Raw genomic sequence first — 19,900 nt, 5'->3', positions numbered from 1 at the left:
CTCATGTTGAAGTTGTCCTATTTTGAATTCGGAGAACCTGAAGACTTTCAACAACTCAATAAAAGACACGACTTCTACGTCAAGATAATTTTTTACTACGTCCTCGTAGGATTCGGCATGCAAGTTGGTTTCAGATTTCTCACGATTCCTGAATGCAGAGCGAGACATCTTCATGAAAACTGTGGTTTTCTCTCCAGTTCTACACCATGGGTGGTGCTGGCTTTTGATGAAAATCCAGCGCTTTTTATTATTTGTTTTCTCGGTGAAACGACGATACTGGGAATTTTCTGTAAAGTACCTCTTTCAATTTTATATTTAATTCTTGAGTTAGTCCAGCACATTGTCTTGAGATTCAAACACTTGAACAAACTCATCGTGGAGTGTCTAGAAACTGAAGATTATAAAATCGCACAAGAAAGATTCGCCAAATGTGTGGAGTATCACAACCAGATTATTGAGTAAAGCTTTTCTTGTACTTTAGGGATTTTGGTAAGATTTTGTTGCAGTTACTCCAAATGGATTAATGAGTGTTTCTCCACGACTTTGTTGTCGTATTTGGCTCTGCTAGCCATCATTCTTGCTGTTCTTCTTCACCACATTCTAAAGGTACGCTTTTTACTCTTTTTCTCTTTAGAATCTCGTTCTATTACAGGAGTTTTCAATTGGTTTTGTTCCTTACGTTGTCGGTTGGAGTGGCGCCTTCTTCATTGCTTGTTTAGCGGGGCAACAACTAACAAATGCTGTAACAATCTTACTTTTTATTTCTCCCAACTTAATTAGTTTTTTAGAGTTTGACTGTGGGAGACGCTGCTTATAATTCCAAATGGTACAACGCTGATCTGCGACTTCAAAAAGGTCTAGTTTTGATGATAATGAGAAGCCAGAGACCTCTATATCTGACGACTGGAAATTTCGATTATCTGTCGTTTCCTCTGTTTCTTTCTGTAAGTAGGAAAGCTGTACAATGGTACAAGCGGTATCTATGGTTGAGATTGATAGATGATGAAGATGTCCTATTCGATGCTGACACTCTTCAACTAGAAGTGGAATTGGCAATTGGCTCATCCACCAAAATTGCAAGTTGTACTCATGGAATTTCCTTTGCAAATATTTAATTAGGAGTTTTTATAAGGTGTTTATAAATGTTTCTAGCATCAAAGATGACTCTGGAATTTCTGTCATGCCTTACTTTACCGCTTTGTTTTCATAGTGAAAAAAACTATCCTGAAAATGATTTATAATGCCACTTGCGCCAACGACGTTTCAGTTACGGTTTTGTGTCCAAGTTTATGATTTTTAGGTTTCAAACCACAACTAGAACAGTTTTTTTCAAAATTTACTTTGGTCCATGATTGAGGTTAACTACAAACGTCAGTTGAAAAATCTAAAACCACATTTGTAATAAGCGGCTAATTTCTTTGACAATTCATGGCCACCCTTGATGCTAGAAACATTTGTAAACACCTTGTATATTGTAGTTGTTTTATAGACAACAAAAATGTTGTCATTTCAATGCCGCTAAACCCTCAAAAGACACTTTTTTGTAGCAATGCTCGGTTTCAGAGTGTTACAACCCCTTGTTATGTAAATTCCAAGTTAGGATTAGATAATTGCTTCATAACAAATCACACAATTTTAATTGTTGTTGCTTAGAATCCGCTCTCAGATGTCCTAAATTCGATGGTGAGTTAAAAAAAAGTTCAACTCAAGTTCAAATAAATTTTTCGTTTGTTGTTAGATCTCGAGCTGATCTTTTGATTAATTCATAACTCAAAGGTATTTAATGTAGTTTTTGCCCTAAAAACTTAGTTGAGAATCAGCTCAAAAGACATCCTGAAAACTTTTTTCGATCAATACATACAGGTGTCCGGCAAGTGGCGCGCACCACCTTGAAAGAGGGTATGTAATTGGGTGGTTCCCCAGAGGTACCTAAAAAATTTAAAAAAAAATCCACACTCACTGTTTTCTCAGTAGGAATAAAATAAAATTAGGAAAAAATGGCAACATTACTAAATTGTTCCCCCAATAATTTTAATTTACAGTATTGAAAGCATAGATAGTAACGTTACTGTTGTATTGTTGGCTCATGAACGAGTAATGTTACCATAGTTTCATGGGAACGATGGCACACTGATCAGTATTGTTGATTCACAAATCTTGTTAACAGTTTTCAGCGATTTTTCACAAAATTTTTCCAATTTTTTTGCACCATGCCTTTGCGCAAAGTATCCTTTAGGTAACAAATTTATTTGAAAAATTTTGGAATTTAACTTTTACTCTTTAATCCCCTCATATCTCAAAAAATTGAAGACTTTTTTTAACATTTTTTCGGTGATCTATGGCATTATCCGATTATACAATGTCACGGTGGTGAGCAACTTTCCCGACACCTACAGGGTCCTAACACTTGTGTTCACCCTCAAAATCGCCTTTAATTTTAAAGACAAAATTTTGACAATTTGCGATGCCTAGAAAGTATAATTTTTAGCTATTTTTTTGCAACATAACTGTGATGCAAAAATTTGAGTTTTTATTTTAAATCTACTGCGAATTGTTTTTAAAATTTGCGAAAAAAACGCTGTTTTATCAAGATAGTTGTCAAAATTATGACGGCGCAGGGCACACTACGTTTACACCAAATTTTCACATTCGCTAGTATGGGTCAATTTTGAAATTTTAAATTAACTTCATAAAACAGCTTTTTTTCTCAAATTTTGAATACAATTTGCATTAAATGGCAACAAAGTTATTTTTTACACATTTATATTGAAAAAAAAAAAAAATTAACGGTTGATTTCACAAATCATCACAATTAGCTAAAAATTACATTTTTAAGGCGTCGCGACGCCAAAACTATTGGTGATAAAAACAAATTTTTGCGTCAGTTCCTAGAGCTTAGTTGCAGCAAAACATAGATTTGACATTAAACCCTCCAAAAAACCTGTTTTTGCGAAAATTGGCATTTACAACGTTTTGGAATGGAATTTGACACAGAATTTTACGCAAAATTCAAAACGGTACAATGTTTTCCCGTACATCAACAAATAAACAATTTTCTGACTATTAAATTGTGTGAATCGATTTCGGTGGATATCTGGCTTATTTTTGGGGATCACGGATTGTGAAACACCCTGTACAAAATCATCAAAATCTAAAGTGAATCGAGATAAAATTTGAAGAAATTTAGGCAAAACTTCTGAAAGAATCCACAAAATTAAGACCGATCTAAAGTATTCAAGAATGGTCAGCAATACGAGCAAAATCTAAGTCCCAATAATTTCGGAAAAATTTAAAATGAATCATGAGAATTTTAATAGAACCCAGTGAGCATCTAGAGACTTTATGATGAATTATAAGACAATTTTTTTGTGAATATTTACTTGTTGTAGTTGTTATAGTTTAATTGTTTTATTGGTAACAGAAATGTTTTCATTTCAACGCCGCTAAACGCTCAAAAGACAGTTTGTTGTTGCAATGCTCGGCTTCACATCCTTTTTAACATGCTCAAACGTCAAATTGTTATGTAAATTCTAAGTTAGCATTAGATAAATCACTTTATAACAAACCACATAATTTTAATTTTCAAATAGTTATAATGACACTTGATACTTGGTATTGTAGTCTATTTAAATTGTTTGTTAATCCAAATTAGTTTAAATTTCAGTGTTGATAACGTTACTCTGTTTTCCTAATTTTCTCATTTTAATTTGATACTTCGTACGTAGAAAAAATGTACGTTCTTCCTTTCCAATCAATTATTCCTGACCAATTTCACTCCCTACATCATTTTTATTTCGTGTTATCAAATATTAACCCCCTAATTACACCACAGTCTGTTATAAATTAAACGCCACCTCTCACCACTCTCACTTTCCCGAAAATGTCCATCAAAATTCTCTCAGCGACTCTGAGTTATCTCAGGCTGAACTGTATCTGGCCTAGCAAAGGCCAGGAGCTCAATCCGAGTCGATTCTTCTATATCAGATTCGTTCTAATGATGATTTCCACTTCCGTGGTTTTGCTTGGAAGTACAAGTCACTTAATCGTGTCGATTCAATGTAAGTGTTGATTCTGGTTGCTTCCGTGACATTTTTTTTAGATGGTTCCAACAACATTACAGAAGATTTGGTTATAATGATAGCGGAGATCGGTGTGTATTACTTCATTGGTACTTTCATGTCGCATCAGAAGAGAATTGCGGAGATTTACGTTGATCTTTCCGATTTTGATAACTTTGAAAAACCGTTTCATTTCGATGAAGGCAACAAGAAATTGGTGGCTCTGTCGAAGGCTTATAAGATGTTCATCGATCTTGCTATAACTGGTTTTTGGGCGAACCCCTTTTTGACAACGGGTCTGTGTGAAAAACAGAACGAAATTCGTGATTTTAAGGAGATTTGTGGGATTCTGGTGACCACATGGATGCCTTTTAACATCGATTTCTTCCCGGTCAAACAAATCATGTACATGTGGCAATGTTACTGTGTTCTTTTTACAATGAAAGGCGCAGCCGTCATTTCCTTCGCCATCATGGAATCGATGGAGCACCTCGTCCTCAGAATCCAACACTTGAAGAAAAAGCTAACGGAAGCTGTGGATACTGAAGACGCGGCGTTACGAAACGAGAGATTTACAGCTTGTGTCAAATACCACATCCATATTTTCGAGTACGGCTCTTGTTTTCACCGATTTAAACTAAAGGCTTTTTTGTAGTTTAGGTAAAAAGATCGATTCCAATTATACAGGGTGTTTATTTCTACATGTTTTACTGTCAGGAGCTCTCTTCGGCTGCATTGGTTACCGTTTCATGGAGGTAATGCAAAAGTGTTCCAACAACAATCACGTTGTTAATTTCAGAGTTTTTCTTTAAATTCTTTGTGTATTTTCAACGGTTGGGTTCTTTCTTTAATTATTGTTTGCATGAGTGGCCAACATCTGCTGGATGAAGTAAGTGGAGTAAGAAAAGAAAGAAGAGCAAGTGTTGGGTTTTAGGCGTTGTCGGTCGGTGACGCTGCTTACAACAGTAATTGGTACAATACAGACGCTGAGTTTCAGAAGAAGATTACTTTTTTGATCTTGAGATCTCAAAGGCCTATAGTCGTACATGCTGGACCTTTTAGTTATGTTTCACACGTCATTATTCTGACGGTAAGGAATTTTATTCGATGACTGATTTTGACAGATTTTTTGTAGATTTTTAAAACTGCGTACTCTTACTTGACATTGCTTAACACTGCAAGGACGTGATTTTTTTTTTGTGAGGTTTTAAAAAAAATGAATTAGTATATGCATGTTTATTATTATTTCGACTACAGTGATGGATACGCCGTGTAAATTTTATTTAAATTGATTACAAAATATTGCAGTTTTAATACATAAATGTAACATGTTACACTTTAACTATAACTTTAACTTTAACTCTAAACCTAAATGATGACTATTTGTCCTACTGAACCACACTTAAAATCGAATACGACATTTTCATGATCTGAAATCAATAATTTAATAAATTTTATAACAGTGTTTTATTTCTTACCCCAACAAAAAGAGCAAGATCGATCACTCCAAAAGCTCCCGTGGTAATGTACAAACGTTTCTGACTTCTCATGATGATCAGAATCAGGTTTTTTTGCAACCGGACGTCGGCGTCGTACCATCGTGAACCAAAAGCACCGTCAGCTACGGAAAAAGTCTAAAAAAAAATTTGTGGAAAATCATTTTGGCAACATTACCGAATCTGCAAGAATTTGACCACTGATGCAAGTCACGAAAAAGTGAGGGAGCCAAGATGATATGTGAATGAGGGAACCCCAATCATGGTGCTAAAAATTACAACGATTATGAGAATTTAAATTTGTGTTTTACCTTAAGAAAGTCGCTCAGGACCAAACCACAAATGGCACTCAAACTGATGAGGAAGGAAAACATCAAGTTTGTCACGCACTCATCGAACAGTTTGCTGCATCTGAAATGTAAAACCACACGTTAAACTTCTTTCAGTACAAAAAATTAATTTACCTGATTATAAAGTTGTGGTAGCGAATACAATTAAATATTCGTCTGCAGTCTTCTTCAAAATTTCCGCAGAAACAGTCCAGCAGTAGAGACTTTAAATGGTCAATTCGCAGTTTCATATTGCAGGATATTTCTAAAGTCTGGCATGCGAAAATAGGATTAACTCGAACAATAGTTAAAATGACAAAAATACTAATTCCGATCGAAATAGGCTCGTTGATTTGAATTGGAGACCACGCTGGAAACACGGTTCCACAAATTTCAGCAATTTTCGTCAGTTTTCTGCATTCGGGGATTTGATGAATTTTATATAAAGAATAAGTAACAGCCAAGGCACCCGCGTAGACGGCCGCAAATCTTGTAAAACGCTCAAATTTCTTATTCAACTCGTCAAAACCCGGCGGTTTGTCAAACCTCCCGAAATCGCTTAATTCTCGGAGTAACACGGCCATTTTTTTCTGCTTTTCCAAGTACAACAGCATGGAGACAGCAATTTCAAGAGTGGAAACAAAAAGAGATATATCCTCAATGAGATTTTCACCGGCTATAAATTTAATTTAGTAAATAGACGGAATGGATATTTGCAACATACCTTTGTACGTCTCTATCAAATGCAAAAACATTAACACCAGAATATACAAAAACGGACCAATAAAAAAAAATCCCACAATTAAGTAAAACCGTTTTGATGGATTCAACTCCTCACCGAGACGCGGCCAAATCAGACTTGATTTCAGATGATAACAACTTGAGATACAAAGACGCAACTGGCGGTCTTTCGCCATGACTGATTGAAGACAAACTGATTTTTCAAAGACAAGTTTCTTTATATACCATTGCAGAAAATACAGCTTGTGTCATAATTCCGGAAGAATTCACCCTCTTACAGTAGAGGGGATGCGCTTCTAGTCGGGGAAAATTAGTACTTCTGGTTAGAAAAAATCGATTCGAGAAGTAATGATATTGTTTATGATGCTCTGTTTTATCGAGGACGTGGTAAAATAGAACGAATTAAATTTTAATTGTTCGTCTATTTATTTATTATTTAAAAGAAGTAACCAATTTATGACAACATATAAATTTTTTATCAATTGACTTAATTAATAATTTAATTGATCGCACTGTAGCTTAAACGTTTTGGAACCCGAGAGAGTAAATTTAAAAATTTCCATTATATTCTGTATGAAAGTTTTAATAAAAATCAGCAGCTTTTGTTGCTTACTCTCTCAATTAAATCTGATGTGAAATGTTTAATCTGTGCGATAATTTTGTGCGATTCTACGACGTAATATTTTAGGTCAAAATAAAAAAATACAAAAACAGAAAACGTTGCATTGTGATTGAATTTATACACTATTCTAACAATAGGAAGCCACAAGTAGTAAATTATGGCAAGCCATAATCAAATTTACTAGAACCACAGCCATATGTATGAGAAACTCAATTCCAATGGCATTTTCAATGAGCATTTCTCTCTTTCTTGTAAAAAAGTAGATATCGATTTTTTATGTGAGACGTAATGATAATGTTTTCGGTGCCGCCGTTTAATGTCTGGAATTGTCGGACTGTTATTGAGAACATGTTAAAGGGGCTTTTTATTAGTTTTTTAGTTTTTATTTTGATCTGTTATTGATGTACATGCGGCCCCGCTTTTATGTGAACAGGCGCATTTTATAAATTTACAAAAATGGTGGATGCGCCGGTTTGTAGTTTAGTTTTGAATGAACTATTTCAGTTTTTTCTCGATTTTGAAATTGAGTTTATGTCATTAAGGCGCATCCAGCAATTTTTACCGTATGATTATAATGTTTTTTTTTTCTAATTTGCCTTCGAATTAAGGCTGTTTTGATACGTTTTTGCTTATCTAAAGAAACAAATTCCGTTTAATTATAACAGTGAAATTCATTTTATTTGGATTAACAATAAAAACTGTCAATTTTGTGTCAATTGTTCCATTCCGGCTGGATGCAGGGCTCGATCATTTAATTAATTAAAATTAAATGGATAAAATACATAAATACTTATTGTTGTGTTTAGTTTAATTATGTCAGTGGTCTTTTGGCATGTGTAGCTTTACAATTTGTATGAATTAGGTTTGATGTGCTTTTTGATGTTGTTGCAACAGCTAGACATGTCCATTTTCAATAATTCAACACGTATTTGTTGCACTTTACAGCAGTTTGTCGATTTGATTTTACAAAATAATTATAAAATTGAGGATAATATTGGTATCTTTATGTAATATTCAGAACTATGGCTAGATGGCGCCACTATAAATCGGTCAAAAATGTTTGCGGCCAGAAAAGACTTACTTTTCGACCGGTTTTGAGACCTAAAACATCCATTTTCAGTTTAAGTCGCCTAAAAATTAATTTTTCCCTATAGTACTTGATTTTTGAAATATGTCTTGCCTTTAAAATCTGTAATTAAGTGAAAGTTAAACACAAAGAGCAGGCGTAAACGTTTTTGGTCGAACGGTTTTTGCAGTCTTTGGGAAAAAGTGGTTAAATTCAGTTCTATAAGCGTCGAATAACGGGTAATCCAAGTTGGTTTTGCCCAATTCGAATTTTGATTTTTTTTTGCAGAACAATCATCTACAGCGGTGTCTGATATTGTGGTTAAAATTTTTGCACTTGATTCGGGTTCGCCCTGTTTATCACTGCAGAAATTATATGTAGTTTCATTATTCCGGAAGAATTCACTGCTTGACAGTGGAGGGTATGCGTTTCTCCACGGGGAAAATTATAATTCTTCTGGTTAAAATAAATTGATTTAAGAAGTAATGATATTGTTTACGACGTTTTGTTTTTATCGAGAACGTGGTAAAATGGAACGGATTAATTTTAAAACATCCGTCCATTTATTAATTTATTTAACAGTAGAAAAAAATTCATTGAAACCTTTTTTTATTTTTGCATTTCTCACTTACTCAATTCTTAACAGTTTAAAAACCAAACTTGTATAAAGTGGTCAATGTATTTAAATTATACAGACTGAGAGGTCAATTTCAAGTTGTTTGCGACGTCGCTATTTAGCGACGTTGCTAAGGTAGCTGTGATGTGATTGACGTTGCTACGTCGCAAACACCTTTAGCGACGTCGGCGTCGCTAAAAAACTTGAAATTGACCCCTAAAATATCTAATCGTGCTTTTCGTTTCCTACTCTAGCATTTAAATCTCCAGAAAGTGTCGAATCTGACCATTTTGAGATGCATATCTTACGTTTTTTTTTTGCTTAAATAAAATAAAATAAACTTATTGACTATTCTAAGATGTCATAACTAGAAAATTATGGCAAGATATAATCGAATTTACTAAAGCCATAGCCATAAGCACGAGAAACTTAATTACATTTCCGAGAGACTTGAAGTGAAGGAAAAGCATTTTTTTCTCTCTTGTAAAGTGGAAAATGATATCAATTTTTTTTGTGCGCCTCCGTCATTTTTCATGAGATTTGTGTTACTTATTTGCGGCAAGAAAATTAGGGCATGACATTTCAAATTCAAACCAAAAGTCAAAATAAATAACTATTAATAATTGTCGGCGCACAAAATTTCGTGTTTGACACGGCTGGAAAATGTTTTGGAAACGCTTGGAAATTGAAATCCGAGCCCTCCGGGCTCGGATTTCAATACTTTCCTTACATTTCCAAAATACCATTTTCTAGCCTAGTGAAACAAATAACTATTATGTACTAAATTGGTGCATTTTATAAATTCACAAAAATGGTGGAGGCGCCGGGTTTTGGTTCAGATGTGGATAAATTATTTATTCCAGTTTAATTTTGCTTTTAAAATTAAGTTCCTTTTATACGATTCATGTCGTTTATTTTTCATGGCATTTGATTACTCTTTGCGACGAGAAAATATTTTTTTCTAAGCCGCCGTTCTCTATTAACGTTTTTAAAAGAGCACCAACCTATTTTCCTACTAATAAAATTTCCCTAAATGAGTAAATGACGTTTTAAATTAATACCAAAAGTCAAAATATGTAGATAACTAATAAATTATTGTCGGCGCACAATAGTTATTTGTTTCACTAGGCTAGAAAATGGTCTTTTGGAAATGCAAGGAAAGTATTGAAATCCGAGCCCGGAGGGCCAGGATTTCAATTTTCGAGCATTTCCAAAACATTTTCTAGCCGTGTCAAACACGAAATTTTGTGCGCCGACAATTATTAATAGTTACTTATTTTGATTTTTGGTTTGAATTTGAAACGTCATTCCCTCATTTAGGGGAATTTTATCAGCTGGGAAATAGGTTGGTAGCATCCCACTCAAATCAAACGATTGCAAATTTTTGTGGTATCTTTGCTTAATTAGTCTACCTTTATTATTTTCGAAGGTCATTGGCCTCCAAATCGGCACACAAATTGACACAATTGACATTTATGCAGCGATGCCAACCTGCAAAATAAAACCAACTATTCGAAATGTCACTTTTGACTGCCTAGACATTCAAAAGGTGATTTTCTTGCCGCAAATGAGTATCACAAATGCTATGAAAAATGACGGAGGCGCACAAAATCTTGTGTTTAACACGTCTGAAAAATGCTTTGGAAATACTTGGATTTCACCACTTTTTTGCATTTACAAATGAACTTTGTTCACCCTAGGGCACCAAATAATTATTAATAATCCAGAAAATCATAATAAAAACAATCGAAGTACAAGACTGAGGAGAAGGGCAGACTGAACAGAATCTTGTTTTATTAGTGTTAATTCTTTTCTTAACAATAAAGAATGATTAGACCCTAGTGAATCTCCTTTATTACTTATCTCTGTATGAAAATTGATGGGAAACAAAGAATTAGAACAATGCTATTTGAACAAGTGTATTTACGCACAACTTTAATTCATTACCATACATTAGATAAGTACATAAAAATAATCTACATTGCACTAACAATTTACAGAATTGCTACAGTTTTATAATCAGGAAACAGCAAAGTGATTGAAAACGAATGTCAAAGGAAAATTGTAAATAAGACTCTACTGTGCTCAAAATTGTTATGAAGTGCCGCCGCAATACAGCTCATCCTTCAAATCTAACTTTTACGGTGCTCCAGCAGTGTCACTTTCGTAAATTTTAGAGATGTACCAATAAAACCAGCAAAAAACTTTGTAATTTAAATACATTTTTCCATCTTCATTGTTCAAACAATTTACAAGAACTGATCGCAATTTGTCTAACACTGCCAATACGTTTCTTTTCTTTATATGTAGATACGTACAATAAATTATGATCATCACTATTAAAGTCATCACTTGTATTGAAGTTTTCATCTGAAACAAATCTAAAAAATGTCTAACTTTAACTACCAATTTTACCTTTGATTAAGTATAAAAAAACTAGAGTCCCTGGTACGTACCAGACAAGGCACCAAATTAAATAACAACAAAATTGTAAGAAATTGAAATTTATTGTATTGCCACTGCAAAGACACTTGGAAACTAGACGTTTCCATGTTTGATATGACTCTTGTCAGTTGCCAAGAGGGAAAATATTATGCACACACTTTAAAGAGAATATTAACTGAGTTGAATCAATTATAATTATTTTTTCATGGCCGCTATGAGAGAAAGGGTTGTAATTTGCTGTTATATTTTATAAAAGAATTGCGCAAGAGGAAGAAATTTATTGACTAATTTTTAGGTTCTTTATAATAAAGCTGGAACTTTTTCTCTTCTACTTTTACTTGTTGTCACAGATAATCGATTTTCTACTGTATCGTAAAAATTAATTAACACTTTTGAAGAATATAAATAGAAATATAAATGCCCGGCGCATCCACCATTTTAATTTAAATACTGTACGACCTAATTTTAGTATTTTTTCAAGTTCTCTTACCTTAGAAAAAACAAGTTCACTTCTCTGCAGTGTTGAGCAACGTTAAATAAGAATACGCAGTTTTAAAAATCTAGAAAAAGTCTTTCTAAGTCAGCCAACGGTCGAAACTTCTCACCGTCAGAATAATGACGTGTGAAACATAACTGAAGGGTCCACCATGTACCACAATGGGTCTCTGAGACCTCAAAATCAAAAAAGCGATGTTTTTCTGAAATTCAGCGTCTGTATTGTACCAATTGCTGTTATAGGCCGCGTCAACAACCGACACCGCCTAAAATCTCAAAATCGAATGTTTTTCTTTTCGTACCAAACATACTTCATCTAGCAAATGTTGGCCACTCATGCAAACAATAATTAAGGAGAGGACCCAACCGTTGAAAATGCACAAGGAATTTAAAGAAAAACTCTGAAATTGACAATGTGATTGTTGTTGGAATACTTTTGCATTACCTCCATGAAACGGTAACCAATGCAGCCGAAAAGAGCTCCCGTCAGTAAGACATGTAGAAATAAACACCCTGTATAGTTGTAGTCGATTTTTTTACCCAAACTACAAACGAGTTTTTAGTTGGAATTGGTGGAAACAAGAGCCGTACTCAAAAATATGGATGTGGTATTTGACACAAGCTGTAAATCTCTCGTTTCGTAACGCCGCGTCTTCAGTATTCACAGCTTCCGTTAGCTTTTTCTTCAAGTGTTGGATTCTGAGGACGAGGTGCTCCATTGATTCCATGATGGCGAAGGAAATAACGGCTGCGCCTTTCATGGTGAAAACGATACAGTAACATTGCCACAGGTACATAATTTGTTTGACTGGGAAAAAATCGATGTTAAAAGGCATCCATGTGGTCACTGGTATCCCACAAATTTCTTTAAAATCACGAATTTTGTTCTGTTTTTCACACAGTCTCTTAGTCAAAAAGGGGTTCAAACAAAAACCAATTATAGCAAAATCGATAAACATCTTATAGGCATTTGACATGGCCACCAACTTCTTGTTGCCTTCATCGAAATGGAACGGTTTCTCAAACTTCTCAAAATCGGAAAGTTGGACGTAAATCTCCGCAATTCGTTTCTGATGCGATACAAAAGTAGAAATAAAATAATACACACCGATCTCTGCTATCATTATAACCAAATCTTCTGTAATGTTGTTGGAACCATCTGGAAAAAATGTCACGGAAGCCACCAAAATCAACACTTACTTTGAATCGACACGATTAAATGACTTGTACTTCCAAACAAAACGACGGAAGTGGAAATCATCATTAGAACGAATCTGATGTAGAAAAATCGATTGGGATTGAGCTCCTGGCCTTTGCTAGGCCAGATACAATTCAGCCTGAGATAACTTAGAGTGGCTGAGAGAACTTTTATGGACATTTTTGAGAAAGTGACACTGACAAGAGGTAATTGGGTCAGTTAAAATTAATTCGGAGAGAAAGAAATGAGTTTCAAAAAATTAGGCAATTCTACAGTTAGTATGATGTTAACTACATACTTTGATTTAGTTAACATATATGAAGAAATCGCGTGAAGATACTGGTCAGGGCATAATGCAAACTAAATTTTCTTCAAACTGCTTTCTTAGGTAAACTTTGATTCTTAATAAATTATGTGAAAATTACCAGTTTTGCAGAATTTTAAATTTATTTAAATAGGGTAAATTTAGATAAAAATGCAGTTGTTGAGTAAAGTTAACAAAGTTAGGAATCAATATTTTATGAAGTTGGAGGAGTCGCGACGGTCGATATGCTTATGCAGAAAACAGTCACTTATGTCGATTTAGCTCACTTCTTAATTTATCCTAACGAAGTTTGGGGAATATTCGCTTAAAATTTCGTGTTCTCTTGTAGCAATTTCTTATAAAGAAAGCGCTTCTGCGTTTCAACCACTGTGATTATCTCAATTGCATCGAATCGATTTTTTCGAAAAGCAGTAATATTCTCCAATAAAATGAAAGAAAACCATGTGCTATTACAGTATTTACTATAACATCTCGAGTGATTGGTCGAACAATAAACCATAATTTCAGTCATTGATCGCTAAGTATAGCCGTAAACTCGGGTGAGTGAAAAATCAATTTCTAGCCACCACGACGTGGACATTCTTCGCCTTAACACTAATAGTAATTGGTCAATTGATTGATTACACTGGTCAACAGTGATTTTGTTGCCCTTGATGTAAGAGTGGTTTCGAATACTTCTATGCCAACAATTCACGAAACGAATTGGCTCTGATTTTTTTTCAATCTTGATTTTCATATTTTACTAAAAATCTGTAAAATTGAGAAAGAAATAGCAAGTATATTCTCAAATATTTTTTTTGGAAATTTTTACAAATTGTTTCGTTTGAATGGTTAATTAATTAATGTACATAAAAGTTGAAAAAGAAAAAAAAATATAAAACTTATGTTAAACTTTAATGAAACGCATTTTATAAGCGGGTCTTTTATATTTTTTATGCCTTTATTTACTGAAAATCTTGAAGCATTCCAACTTTTGTTGGTCACGTGGCGTGCAAAAAGCGAATTCTAACATGATAATGAACAGTTTATTATAATTCGTGTTCTGAAGAGCCGACTCAAAGTCTAAATTATTAAAAATATAAAATACGCCAAAATCATAAAAACCAGAGCCAATTCAGTACTTTCAAGAATATATTCGAAAACTATGGTCTTGAAAACATAGAAATCTACAGAGATATTCAGGGCAACAAAAAAAAAAATTTTTTTGTTGAGCTGTGTTATTGATTATTTAGTGTTTTTAATGTTCTAGGAAATGAAATAAAACTTGTAAATTATTGCAGACAACTAACTTTATCTACAACTATCGCATAATCTATGAATTACTAAACCGATTTTGGCACGTAATGACAGTTATTACTATTGTCAATTGAATAATATTGACAATTCGGTGGAGTAATATTACTCAATCCTTACGTCAAAATTTAATGATATGCATTGTTTTGGCACGATGTTGTTATAACGATGACATTAGTTTTTACCAGAGATTTGGGAATTAATAGATGGGGGGACATAGTCAAAAGTCTTAGAAACATATCTACGACTAGCTTTACAACTTTCGTCCTTGTCTGTTGCACGCATTCACTGGATACAATGTATACCTATCTCTCTCGCCAGGATGGAGAGTTTTTGATTGGGTAATTTTAAAACTTGACAACAGATTGACAACAATTGTAATGTGTGACAGTTCACAGCAAAATGAGTAATCCAACGTACTGGAACACAACAAGTTCTCTCAGCACCATAAAACTACCGACGTCCCATACTACAGACGGCAAAAAGTGAGTTCAAAGAGGAATTTTTGGCTCAAGACGCATTTGAACAAATTTGTGCGAGAATTGTGGAAACAGATTTTGTAATAAGCGTAGAATAGAAATGGTACAAATAAGGGCTAACTAGTGAAATAAAAATCAATGGAATATTACAAGTGGCATGTTTCTGAACTAAATTGTCGTCTGTGGAGAAATTGAGAAGCAAAATATGAAAATTAACCACAGACTACAAAGTGCAAAGAAAGTGAATTATTATGCGATTAGCAGATGATTTATAATTGAAACGGAAGTCACCAAACATACGGAGAGGAAGAAAAACATGGATTTTGACGAAGAAAGAAAAGATCAAGATTCAATTGAAAGAAATATCCTAGTTAATAAAAATCCAAGGTGTACCTAACTGAATTGGATGAATGGAGAAATGTTCAAAGTATTGAAGAAATATACATGAAAGCAGTAAAAAATACATTATAAAGGGACAAGTAGATTGTTGAGAACATCAAAAGAATATGAAGCTCAGAACTGGTTAACAAAATAATGGACAGCTCTGACGACAAGTAAGAACAGAAAGAAGAACACGCTAGGAAACCTGTGACATTGTAGCAAATAAGATCCTGTTTAAGATTTGGACAGAGGCAAAAAGGTTGACAATGAGTAGAAAGGAGTAAAAGAAGATCGTGGCAGACCGAGAGAAGACTGCGCTTTTTTCTTACACTCGGACGAGGAACAAAATCAAATTGATATAAATAGTGGCAAATACATCTTAAAAGAGACTTTCTGCATTTTCTTCTTTAAAAGTCTGGGTCTAATGTAAAGTTTTCTATGTTCTTACAATTAATCTAGGCTGTTTGAATTAGTTTTTCCATTTTGCCAGGTTTCTGGTGTCAGACTAGAAGTGTTAGTCACACGTTGGTAATTTTGATTTTGTCATTAGTGTTTGACCTTAAACCTATTGAAAACTATGTTATGCACACTGAGAATTGTATCAATATCGTTTAATTGTGGAGCTATAAATGATCGGTTTCACCGCATTCATATTGTGGGAGTCTCCACTTGATGTAGAAGAACTTCGGCCTATTAAGGAATGAAAGTTTCAATATTAAAAGACAGCAAAACGAAATCAAACTAGTGATGAAAGAACCTTGTCACAAAATTTAGCAACATACAAGAGAAATAACGTCTAAAACCTTTAAATTCGCAAAACTTTGCATTCAAAGCTCTTTACTGACATTAGCTATGACAATTTGGATTTGCCATTTGAAATTCGAGTAACGATCTACGTCATAATCTCTGATTGGTTCCATCCTGACGAGAGAGACAATACTGCATAAGCGTATCAGCAAGAGGAATCAGTGCAATAGGTAGAGACGGAAATAAAAATTCTTGTTGCACATGTTTTGTGTAACGTATGTCCAAATTTCCATATGGTAACCGGATCTATTATTTTCCAAATCTCTGGTTTTTACAAATATTACTAATTTGGTGAATTTTGTGAAGTCAACTCTTGTTTCCGTTTGTTTCGCGTACAAGATGAGTGATACGAATACTTCTGATGAAGACGAAATGCGTAGCTGTACACCTACCAAAATATTACAATTAGCCCCAAGCACAACAGAGAATTTGTTGCCGACAAAATAAAAAAAGAAGTATGATGCCGCATATAAGAATTTTATGGATTGGCAGTCAAGACAAAAAACGACTTCTTTCTCGGAAAATGTGTTAGTTGTGTATTTTGCTGAATTAGCTAAGAAGTACAAGTCTTCCTCACTATGGTCTTTCTACTCAATGCTTAAAAGTACCCTGAATATTCATCATAACATCCACCTCGAACATTACATGAAGTTGCAGACGTTTCTAAAACCCCAGTCCGAAGGCCATCGACCAAAAAAAGCCAAGACTTTTACACCGGAGGAACTGAATACATTTCTTAAAGAGGCACCAGATCATCCATTTCTTCTGACCAAAGTAAATGATCGAAATTGAAATTGTAAAATTTCCCAAGCCGTAATGTTTTTTACAGGTAGCATTAATCATGGGTTTAATGGGAGCCTGCCGCACTAATGAATTGCATTCTATGAAAATTGAAGATATAAAAGATTACAATGGAGCTCTTATCGTCATTATACCTATCACTAAAACAAAGACGTCTAGATCGTTTACCGTTTCTGGTGAATTTTACGAAATTTGTAGAAAATATCTTGCACTGCGACCACCACATGCTACATCAGGCTGTTTATTTTTAAATTACCAGAATGGTAAATGCACTATTCACAAAGTTGGCATTAATAAGTTAGCTGCTATGGGCAAACAAATAGCTATGTATTTGAAACTTGAAAATCCTGAACTTTATACGGGTCATTCATTTCGTCGATCTTCGGCAACAATTTGTGTGAGCGGAGGTGGTGACACCACAGCCGTGAAAAAACCAGGGGGATGGAAATCAACCGCAGTTGCCGAAGGTTACATTGACGACAACATAAATAACAAGTTAGAACGAGGAAGAAAAATTGTAAAATTAATTAACAAGAATAATTGCACCATACAAAGTGTTAATAGCATTACTACTACAACTGTCACAGAAAGTGCTATCTATAATTTGACGGATAAACAAAATCCGCCTATTACTTTTAATAACTGCATTATTATAACAATTAATTATAATTACCATGGTCATAAAAATTAATAAAACATGCCATAATGGAAATGGCATTTTTTGAAGTAATTTTAATTTACCTTGAAACAACTCAGCTTAACTTAAGAATTAAACAAACAACAAATCCGTACACAAGTAATTATAGCGTTGTCCAACCAAATAAAAATGACAAATATAAAATTGAATTCTTGAAATCTACCAGATAAGTTTTTGTTGCACAATGAACTTAGTGAAAATGCAGATAGGTCTTACTTATAAAAACTGCAGATAAGGTATAATTCATAACAGTTTTTTCATTACATAGAGTGAATATTCGTAATTTTTTGTTTATTGGAATAATAATACTTGGGTTTAACAGTTTGTATTTATAAAGAACTCCATTTTCCAAAAAAATGTAGATAAGTCATTTTTGCTTAGTACGGCAGTATAGGTAAGCTGTTCGGTCTGTCGGTTTGCCGCAGTTGTCGAAGTCTTCTTTAAAGTAACACTGAAGACAATCACATGCTTCTTTCTCCTCCTCTTTATGTCAGTTTATATAAAGCAATAGGAAAAAACTTACAAATTTGAACACATTTTATAATAATAATAATTTTTATAATTTTTTTGTGCTGGAAAGGAAGATGCACTTTCTGAATCTTTTAGTAGAGTTAGTTTATCCACTGCGGCGTCTATTACTTGCGCGGAATTCTGCGCAAAACAAGAATTTATTTTGAAATAATTTTGTCACAAACAAAACTGTTGTCAGCAAATCACCTTAGATACAAATTTAGTACAAATATGATGACTGTTATGGGGCGTATTTTAAAACTAATTTTTAAAGATACAATTTCCTCTCGTGCACGTCAAATTGTCCTATAATTCCTTCTCGTGCACTTTGCACCTACACTCGAAGAAATTAAATTGCCAAATTTAATCAAAATTTTTGAATTTTGAGTGCGTTCTACGAATAGAAAATTCTACTATTCGTACCTTTGAAAAAATCTGTAATTTTGTACACTCTATCCTTGAAATGTTATTGCTTACTTTTATTTTCGTGAGTAATTACAATTATACAGAGATATAAATAGACAAGACAATAGCAGTATTTTACCAATGTTTAGAAATAGCGTTTTAGCAGCAATCAAATATTATATAAATTATGTATTATGTCTCAAGTCAATAAAATGCATTTATTGATAAAATAACGTGAAACGTTATAAGAAAATGGGCGTATAACCAATGAGAACGTATCATGTGTTCCATGCTATATGCCATGCAAACAGATTTTATGACAGTTATTAAATTTAACCAGCAAACGACAAATTTTGATTTAAGCATAAAAAACAAAACTGCAGCTTGGCGCCTTTACCATTTTTAGCAAAACCTAAAAACCATCCTTCGATTTTTATTTATTTAATTTCTATTTATTTAGTTATTCTAAGTTAATCAATTCAAATTGCATTTCCTCTCGTCAAATATGTAGAATCTAAATTACCACAAGCTGAAATCCTGAGAAATCGACACCTGCTCAACGCCTTCCATAAAACCGACATCCACTTCGTTTCCTGCATTATTCACAAAATGTTGGTCATAATGCAATCAACTCTCGGGAACTTACAAAGAGTCTTTCTGTGGCCGAAATCAGACCGCATTTCCAAAACGCCAGCTTTTTTATTGCTCGTTTCTGGGTCTTTTCTTCTCATTGGAAGTCTCTTAGACCTTGCAGTAAACACACAAAGTAAGTACTTTTTGTCACCACTTATAACTCGGTAGATAATTTTGCAAGCTTGGAAACTGTCGTCAGTCAAACCGGCGCGCTGTACATCGCCGGCATCTTTTTAAAAAATCAACGTATCCTAATGGAAGTTATCAAGGATTTGTCGGATTTCCAAAAATTTGGAAAACCGCCTCACTTCGAAAAAGCAGCAAAACTTTAGAAACTCTATCTAAAAGTTACAAAGTCATGACCTACATACTCGTGGGAGCTTTCATTGTTTGGCGTTCACTCCACATCGACTGTGAAGAAGAAGTTTGTGGGTTGATAGCCCCAATATGGTTGCCTTTCAACTATGAAAGGACTCCCATCAAACAAATCATCTTTAGTTGGC

At 34.0% G+C, this 19,900-nt stretch overlaps 2 protein-coding genes and 1 pseudogene across 2 annotated transcripts; 1 reads left to right on the top strand and 2 right to left on the bottom strand.

The window, feature by feature from the left end:
• The first annotated feature begins 462 nt into the window (after positions 1-462).
• Positions 463-5,434, top strand: LOC148167896 (uncharacterized; annotated as a pseudogene).
• A 12-nt stretch (positions 5,435-5,446) lies between these two features.
• Positions 5,447-6,800, bottom strand: LOC148167895 (odorant receptor 82a-like). The gene is made up of 6 exons (XM_088045215.1): positions 6,608-6,800; positions 6,019-6,559; positions 5,866-5,965; positions 5,733-5,822; positions 5,537-5,692; positions 5,447-5,488 (listed from the first exon to the last, which is right to left on the bottom strand). The coding sequence occupies exons 1-6, from the start codon at positions 6,798-6,800 to the stop codon at positions 5,447-5,449; spliced, it is 1,122 nt and encodes a 373-aa protein (XP_087901341.1).
• Positions 6,801-11,452: 4,652 nt separating this feature from the next.
• LOC148167894 (odorant receptor 4-like) lies at positions 11,453-13,246 on the bottom strand. Its single transcript, XM_088045720.1, is given in 6 exon segments — positions 11,453-11,933; positions 11,979-12,134; positions 12,180-12,269; positions 12,314-12,449; positions 12,451-13,027; positions 13,069-13,246. Coding segments are annotated over 6 exon segments (1,191 nt in total). The 3' UTR covers positions 11,453-11,879.
• Positions 13,247-19,900: the final 6,654 nt, after the last annotated feature.

The sequence above is a fragment of the Gnatocerus cornutus genome, chromosome 9 (genome assembly GCF_029298725.1).
Source record: "Gnatocerus cornutus isolate USDA-ARS CGAHR chromosome 9, icGnaCorn1.1, whole genome shotgun sequence".
Lineage (NCBI taxonomy): Eukaryota > Metazoa > Arthropoda > Insecta > Coleoptera > Tenebrionidae > Gnatocerus > Gnatocerus cornutus.
Note: the sequence above shows the minus strand (reverse complement) of the source record. Positions and strands in the feature narration are given on the sequence as shown.